Below are 9,075 nucleotides of genomic sequence, written 5' to 3'. Positions count from 1 at the left end.
CAAGACAGAGTCAACTCAGATTTTAAGGATTCAGATCAGATTCAAATGAGGTTCAAAACTGTTGGAAATCAGTTTTTCTTTCCTGGGTGTTATCAAGCTGCGGCTTCACCCCCGTAATTAACAGTTTCACAAGAGAGGAGACAAAAAATGGCATTTTTCACCTATCTTGTATTGACCACATATTCTTTAATGGAAATACTGATTTTATTGAGGGGATACTCATAAAAGCAAAAATAGCTGACCACCATATGGTGGGATGTTCACTCAAAGTACAGGAAAAGATGAATGTTGGATCGAGGAACAATATCTCCTTGGCATATGGGATTGATGAAAAAAAGTGAACTCAGCACTGAAAAGACAAAATTGGCGTGAACTATTAGAAGAATCCAACGCAAATAAATTATACGAAAACATACGTGGAGTTTTTGATAATATATATGATGCATCAAGAAGGGTTGAAGGACAGAGGGTTTACTTAGGTAGGAAACCAGATAATAAGTGGATAACAGATGACATAATTCAGAAAATGCAGGAAAGAGATAAAGAATATAGAATGTGGAAGAGTAATAGGACAAACAATGGCTACCACCAAGAATACAAAAGACTTAGAAATAAGTGTGTAAATGAAATTTGTCATGCAAAATAAAATGTACAACCATAACCTAATTAGTAATGCCAAAGATGGAAGGCAGCTTTGGAAGAATATTAACATTATCAGGGGTAAACAAGTCAATAAAAATAATGATGACATGATAATAAAACACCTTTGTAAGGATAAAGACATTAGTAGTGTATGTAATGAACTTTTATCTAATTATTCACATGGCATAAATAATTTAAAAATTAAATGTTCAAATAAGCTATGGAAGTCCTATCCAGAGTCAATGATAAATAGTATGCATCTACCCAGTCAATACAGTATTCGTAATGAGGTCTTATATGAACTCATACGTATGACTCCTTTAAGATTCCACATTAAGAGACATGAAAGGATCTTAAAGACCTCAAACTTCATGAGGTCACATGAATGATGTCTTAAAGACCGCATACTTCATGGGGTCTTCAAGATCTCAGGCATATGAGGCCTGAAAAATCAAGTCATGTGTATGTTAATCAATTATAATTTCAATCGTAATTATATATTTCTGCGTGTATAATATTTTTTCTTCCTTCAATTAACTCTTTATATTAAGAGATGAGTTCGTAAACTTTTCCCTCCGATTCTATTAAATAATCGGACATTTCCACTTTCCGCTAGCTCCGCCATTGTGTTGTCGTGTTATTCTACTGCCTTGAGCTCAGTCAGTAGTGCTCGCAGAGTTTCTGTGCACTAGAGAGTTTCCCCGAGACCATTTGCCCATGGTAGAGGAACCCCGATTGGCTGCCGGCGTCCAATCCCGTTAACCGGTTCTTGACTCAATGCGCGCCGGGTACGAACCTTCGAAAGAGGCGACCTGAAAGAATCGCCGAAAGCGAACGTAATGCCTCGCCGACGCGCCGGTCTTTAACATAGAAATTCTGTTTATGATACACTACAATAGATATCGGGTCTAAACGTAAAGTGATTCCACTATTCATCGTTGGGGGTTGAGAAGATTATTCTCATCGGCTATCTCCATGACTACGCAAAAAATAAAGCAGAACATAAAATTCTTCACCAACCAATTACAAAAATCCTGATAAAAAGCTGAATTTAGCCACCGGAAAAGGAATCAAATTAACCTCACAAGAGTCAATTTTAACGGCAAAGATTGCTAAACGATACATGGACAGCAGAAAAATTATATTCTAACTTAAAATAATTATGGCAAAAATCCCACTACATACCGCTATGGTTTTGGAGGCTGAAGTCTACATCTAGGCAGCATTCTTGTTCCGGGAAGGCAGGTTCTCGCAGATACTTTTTGATACTCATAGAATACTGGTTTTTAGAATTCATCACTTGTGTTATCACTTGATTCCTCGCCAAGTGGAATAACAACCTGGGGCACTTCATCACGAACACATTCCTTTATGTAGTCTTCTTCCTGAATATTTTCCGCATGCCTAACACACTTTATCCAATCTTCCTTACTTATCGATGCTAATGCCTCGTGTGTTAATCGTTCAACATCAATCATTCTGAAAGTAGTGTTCCTCTGTGCGACAAACCTCTTCACTTGCGCCCAAATTAACTCTATCGGATTGTATTTACAGTGGTAGGGAGGAAGGCGCACCACTAAATGGCCCATTGAAAGGGCTAAATCGTCCAACTGATAGGATGACGTGATTTTATTTTTCACCACGTAGTCTTTTACCTTATCGAGTAGTTCCTTCACTGTGTTACTATCACTGAACAGTACGTTTTGCTGTTGCAGCCAGGATTGAATTTGTGTTTTCCGGTACGTTGTGTTGGGAATTTTATTGGAGATTTTGGAATGATAACTCGCATTATCCATCACTATAATTGACGGTCGGTCCAACCTCCTCAACAGTTCTTCAAACCACCAAGTAAAACAATCCGCATTCATGTCTTTGTGGTAGTCGGAAAGCGGATCTCTACTACCTGATCTAAAAACTAATCCCATACCTTCGATAAAGCCCACCTCACTAGATCCTGCATGTGTTACGATTAATCGCCCACCCTTCCCTGTAGGCACACGCATACCTCCTTCTCCCTGGGAGTTCACCCAAATATGACGCTGGCAGTAATTTTGGTTGACCCAAGTTTCGTCCAAGTACACAACCTGTTCGTAAAGTGAGTTCACTCGGTGAGAGTGCATGATTTTCAGAAATTTCTTCCTGCACTCCCTGATGTCACTGCGCTCCATCAATATTCTTCTGCCATCATTTCCCAGCACATATCTAAACCCCAGGTTGTTGAATATTTTTCTAAAAGAAGAATATGAACCACGATATCCTGCAGCTTCTTGGAAAGCAATTCTCACCCTTTCCACTGTTGGATATATACCTTTATGGTACATATCGAGAAATATTCGACGCACTAAATCCTCATCGAATCCGTTAATTTTACTCCGATTCGGATATGGCCCTCTCTTCTTCCTCTCTGTTTCTTTCCCGATGTTCTTGAGCAGCGAATAAACGTAGCGGGTGGACACGCTACATGCCGTGGCTGTCTTTTTCACAGCTTCGCCGTTCTCATTGCGAGAACATCCAACGTTGAAAGCAGCGAATTTACTCCGATGCACCTTTCCACGGTTGGGGACGTTCTGGTCATTTTCACTATGAGTTAATGCCGTTGGAGATGTTGCGAGTGGATATAAATGAATTCCAAGGGATTCATAATGCTCGCTACCCGACACTTCATCCAAACACAGTCTTGCCCGATCCACGACGGAATTATCACCGAGAGTATCAGGACGAGTTGCCACAATTTCCTTGCAAAAGAATTTGTAAACGCACATAACGCGTTCCCTTAGCTCTGCGGAAAATTCCTTAGGCATGGTAACACAAGAGAATTACACAGACCACTGAAGTTGAGATTTGCTCGGAGGGTTTCGATGGACTGACACCTGCAGTGGTTTAGCCACAGTTCAACGTTCGAAGGCCCAGTAAGCTCATTAAAAATTTCTTAGAATCCCGTAAGTCTATTGAATAAAGAAATGACCACCGAAGCGGACAGATTTCTGAAAACTAGGGTCAGCGCGGATTATCTTCATTTTGAAGCGCCCCCGCGGAGCGCCCCGTATCCTTTCTTTCACGGTCGTACGTGAATATCTCAAGGGTTCATGCCAACGGCACTTGGAAATACCTGCTAATGAGTTTTTCCCAGAATTTTAAGTGCTGGAGCTTCATGCGACCATCGAACAAGGTCGCTCCTTTTGGTTGGTGGTACCATGGCTGCGAAAAATCACCACGGTAGAATTTTCCGTTTCAAGGGTTTTCCCCCAAAACCCAAACATCAGACGATCAAGTGGTGGAATTCATAGGTTCGAATCAGTGTTGAAATTTTATAACCAATGGACTTCAGGTAAAAACGAATAATGAAAGGAAAATGTAAAGAAATGAAAATATTCCGTATAATTTTGGAATTCATTGGAATAAGTTCATTTTGGTGTTTTGAATTTCTACATCCGTTTTAGAGATTCATAGGGTTTGGAAATGAGAAATTTCTCATTTATAACCGCAGAGACGATTACCCCATACCTGATTACAATCGATTTTTATAATTGGTTGGTGAAGAAGTCATTGAGTCCAGAACCGGTTAACGGGATTGGACGCCGGCAGCCAATCGGGGTTCCTCTACCATGGGCAAATGGTCTCGGGGAAACTCTCTAGTGCACAGAAACTCTGCGAGCACTATAGTTTATGGTTAATATAGTGTGTACTCCATGGACTGGTTCTTGCTCGTATTTTTCCTTGTGTCTACGAACGTGAATCAGGATTCCATCAGATCTGATTGTGAGATCGGCACGAACCTTGTGGACATCATGATGTATAATATAATAATAATAATATAATATCTTTATTGCTCTGTAGGTCATACATGCGACATAGAGCATTGTCAGGGAGGACATCAAAACATACATGTTGTCATAAACTATCAGACAAAAATTCAAATTTCCCTAAGGCTGTAGAATTTTTTTAAATTCTGTCTTAAAAACATTAATATTTGAAATATGTTTTATACTCATAGGCAATTTGTTAAAAATAAGCGAGGCAGAGTGATGTGGACCTCTTTTGGCACATAATTGTTGTAAGATATGTATATTTTCACTCCCACGGGTCAGATAGGCAGGAGTTTGGTAAAAGTAAGGTAGGGTTCTTTTTTACAAATAATGCACAGTAAAAAATGAACATACTTGGTAGTGTCATTATATTATATTTTAGAAATAATGGCTTTCCAGGAGACCTGATGGACACATTTGCCATAACTTTCAAAGCTCTTTTTTGCATAGAGAATGCCCTAGCAGCAGCACTTGTGTTTCCCCATAAAACTACACAATAAGCCAAGTGAGAATGAATTTTGGCATAATATATCAATTTCAGTATTTCTAATGAAGTAGTTGGAGCCAATTTACGAATCATATATATTCCCGTTGCCATTTTGCTAACTAAATCCTCAATATGATATTGCCAATCAAGGTTTTCAGTTAATTTAAACCCTAAACATTTTGTAGAGCTAGACTGCTGAATGGCTGTTGATGAATTAGTCTTAAGTAGAGGACTCGTTTCTGGAGGACTAATTTTGTGATGGATATTTAAAAAACATGTTTTATTACCATTCAATTTTAAGTTATTGCTTTTCCACCAGCCAATCATCTGTGCTACTGATGAGCGTGCCATATCAATCACCTCCCCTGTCTTATTACCAAAACCCAGAGTAGTAGCATCGTCAGCATATAAAATGACTTTACTCTGATGCAAATGAGATGGTAGATCGTTAATAAAAATGATGAATAATAGTGGCCCTAGAATAGATCCTTGGGGCACTCCACAATTTGAAATAAGGACATCTGAGTAATTCTGATTAACATCACCATTACAATTAGTGTTTAATTGCACTACCTGCTTACGATTAGTTAAATAGGGTTTTATCCAAGCTAAAGCATTGCCATTAATTCCGATTTGGACAAGTTTACTGTACAATATGCAATGGTTAACAGTATCAAATGCCTTTGTTAAATCATAAAAGATCCCAATAATTGCTTTCTGGTTGGCAAGACCTAAGATAATGTCATTAACAAGCTGAAAAACAGCAGACATAGTTGACTTGCCTTTAATAAAGCCATGTTGGGAGAGATTAAATAAATTAAATTTACACAGATAGACAATGATACGGTTGTAAAAGAGTTTTTCAAAGATTTTCGAGAAAACAGAAAGTAGTGCTATGGATCTATAGTTAATTGAGTCACTCAAAGATCCCTTTTTATGAATTGGGCATAACACAGAAAATTTTAAATTTGTCGGAAAATGACCATTTCAGATTGATAAATTGAAGATATCTGATAGAGGGGTAGAAATAATTTTAGCAGCTAGCTTAATAATGGGCATCGGTACCCCATCACTTCCGACAGACCATTTATTAGCGAGAGATTTTATGACACCTTCAACCTCGGCAGGATCTGAGGGACAAAGAAATATTGAGGCAGAAGTACTCATCGCTTTGATAATAGATGGAATGCTATCATCATTAACTTGACAGAACTGTTTATTAAAACAATTTGCTATGTTTTTGGGCTTAGAAACAGCAATATCCTTTAATTTTATGAAAGGTGGCGACTGTTGGGTGGGTTTATTATTCGTCTGCTGCTTAATAACATTCCATGCTGCTTTGCATGAATTATTAGATAAGGAGATACGCTGGTTGTAATAATTTTTCTTAAACTCCTTGATTTGGTATTTATAATTGTGCAAAAGTACTTTATACTCATTAAGAGATGGATCAGAAAATTTACATTGACGATGTAAATCTCTTACTCTAATACTCATGTCCATCAGCTCCGAAATGAATTTGACATTTTTCCTTTTACAGGTAGAATTTATTGTTTTTAAAGGAAAGGAATGGTTAAAATTTAATAAAAATTTGTTAAGGAAGGAGTTAAATTTAATATCTACATCAGAAATGTAATTCTCGTCCTCCCAAATTACGCATGCCAAACTCTTAAGAAATTCATCAACGCTGCTATCACTATAAAAACGTTTAGTAATATATATTGGTGCAGTAGATTTAAAATCATCAAGCTTCACCTCAATATCAGGGACACAATGGTCAGACATATGACTAAATATGGTATTACACAAAATCATCTTACTTGGTAAGTTAGTTACAACTAAGTCGATAAGAGTAGAAGATTGAGAAGTTACCCTCGTGGGGACATTGTTAATTACTGCTAAGCCAAAAGATTGAAACAAGGCAACAAATTCTTCACATTGGATAGAGGGACTTAATAAATCAATGTTAAAATCACCAAGGATTATTAGGTAGTTAACATTACAACTTAGCAAAAATTGAATTGTGTCACTGAATTCCTGTAAGAAAGAAATGAAAGAGGCACTTGGAGATATATACGTCACAATTACCCCTAGATTGAGTTTGTATGCTCTTAAGATTACTGATGCACATTCATGGACTTTTTCAATGTTATGTTTCGTCTTCTTGCATGAAATAGACAAGGAAGGTTTGCAATAAATTGCAACGCCTCCCCCTCTGTTATCCTGTCTACAAAACGAAGCTGCAAGTTTCATGTCATTGATAGCATAGCATTGTATTTAGTCTCTTAACAGCCACTCTTCTTTTCTTGAAGAAGGACCTCTAAATCAGTAGTCTTATTTCTGAGAGATCGAATGTTTAAATAAAGAAACTTGAGCAAGTTTCCATCTTCTCCTAGTCACTTAGATTTCGATCTTGTGTTATACGACACAGTGTTCACTGGAATTTCCCGAGGCCCAGTTCCCGAGTGATCTTGCGACAACCCAGATGGGTCCACGGTAGATCTGTATGATTTTCCCCAACACATTCAGCATTTATCATCGATACATTTACCCTATCACTGCGGGCGAAGGGCTTGCGAAAAATAAATCGCTTTATAAATGCATCCAGGGGCCAGAGTTCACGACTGAGTAAATTATCAAGAAGAGTTAAATCGACCTCAATCTTAAATGAAACACTCTTTTTACTTCTTTTAACTTCTTCACACTCAAACTCCCTATCAATAAATTTGCGTATTATTGTTCGTCTGCTGATTACGTACCTGTTGATTTGCTCTCCTTTTCTTTTTGGAGATAAACTCTTGAAAGCCGTCGTTCACAGGATCATCAGCTTTATTTTGATTATTGCTTATTTTGTCGGAAATGTCACCAACAGTTCCGATTACTGCATTTTCAAATTCCGCATTTCTTCCTTGCGGGAGAATATCAATAACCGCCGGAGGAACAGGAATAGCTTCAGATTCAGACGAAGCGTTAGTTTCCCCACGTATAGGAATGATTGTGGAAACATACGACTTCTCAGCTATACGTATACTGCAGTCTTTTCCCAGGGTTAAACTGCTTAATTTCATTTTAAGGTGCTCCACTTCTGTTGCAAGTACGGTAATCGTGTCAGCCATCTTGAAGACAACACGAAGTTTTTTGACATTGCAATTTAGACAGGTCCAGAAAAGTGACTGGTTTTCTTGGACGACTTTAAAACTGAGCTCATTCAACTTTGAGCATTTAAGGTGAAAGTAATTCAAACATATCCCACAAAGGACAAGTTTTTCCATCATGTCGAGGCTAATATAACAGGAGCCACACTTGTTTACGTTGTCACCGGACGCCATGTTCTCCCATGTGTTACGTGCATGGAGACTTGGAAGGTAAATTTCAATGATTTTATGTGTACGATTCTTTATCCACTTTTTAATGAGAAAATCCATTAATTAAACTATTTTCCAAGCTGGTTAAGTTCATGCTTATCATTGAGTATCGGTAAATATTCATGTAAAATATTTAGGTGGAACAAGTTTTGTAACGTGCCTTTGTTTTGTTCATGTTTCATTTCATTCATTCATCGTATCCTTATAAATTTTACTGTTATCGCATTTTTAATTATCTCCACTAACATACACTATCTCGATTATATCTTGTATGTTTTCAAGCAGTGTTATTATTATCTCGGGTTTATAAAACAGTTTTCCCTAAAGCCCGTATGACACTTGCCAATTTATTGGCCAATATATCGGCGCGCAATATTGGTTAAAATATTGGGCTTTAGGCATCGTATGACACGTACCAATATTTACACCAATATTGGCCGTTATAGTGTTCTAATACCCCACTAGAGAACGCCACATAACACAAAATGACAAAAGAGCAGCTCAAGACGCAGATTGATTGCCAATGAGCTACAGAATGGGAGGTGGCATAATAATTGTAAATTTAATAACTATTTCGAGGGGCTGCAAAGATATTTTCGAATCGCTCGAAATTTCATTCGGGTGAGTTCCTTGAATGATGAGAGATTGGAAATATTGTGATCTCATAGGTGAGCCAAGATAACGTAGCGGCTTGTTTTGGCTGGAATATGTTCATCGAATAAACAGAGATTGTGTCATCAATTGGGACTTTCACCCGAAACTTTAGCGCTCAAAT

At 37.8% G+C, this 9,075-nt stretch overlaps 1 protein-coding gene across 1 annotated transcript; it reads right to left on the bottom strand.

Moving 5' to 3' along the window:
• Window positions 1-1,164: 1,164 nt before the first annotated feature.
• LOC124155147 lies at window positions 1,165-2,995 on the bottom strand. Its single transcript, XM_046528866.1, has one exon. It carries the CDS (start codon window positions 2,961-2,963, stop codon window positions 1,929-1,931), a length of 1,035 nt encoding a protein of 344 aa, XP_046384822.1. The 5' UTR covers window positions 2,964-2,995; the 3' UTR covers window positions 1,165-1,928.
• Window positions 2,996-9,075: the final 6,080 nt, after the last annotated feature.

Source organism: Ischnura elegans, chromosome 3, assembly GCF_921293095.1.
Source record: "Ischnura elegans chromosome 3, ioIscEleg1.1, whole genome shotgun sequence".
Classification (NCBI taxonomy): domain Eukaryota; kingdom Metazoa; phylum Arthropoda; class Insecta; order Odonata; family Coenagrionidae; genus Ischnura; species Ischnura elegans.
This window is presented reverse-complemented; position numbering and strand designations above follow the sequence as displayed.

Bases quoted from the DNA above. Each gene is read 5' to 3' on its own strand.
- LOC124155147 (XM_046528866.1), bottom strand. From the start codon at position 2,963: ATGTACCATAAAGGTATATATCCAACAGTGGAAAGGGTGAGAATTGCT.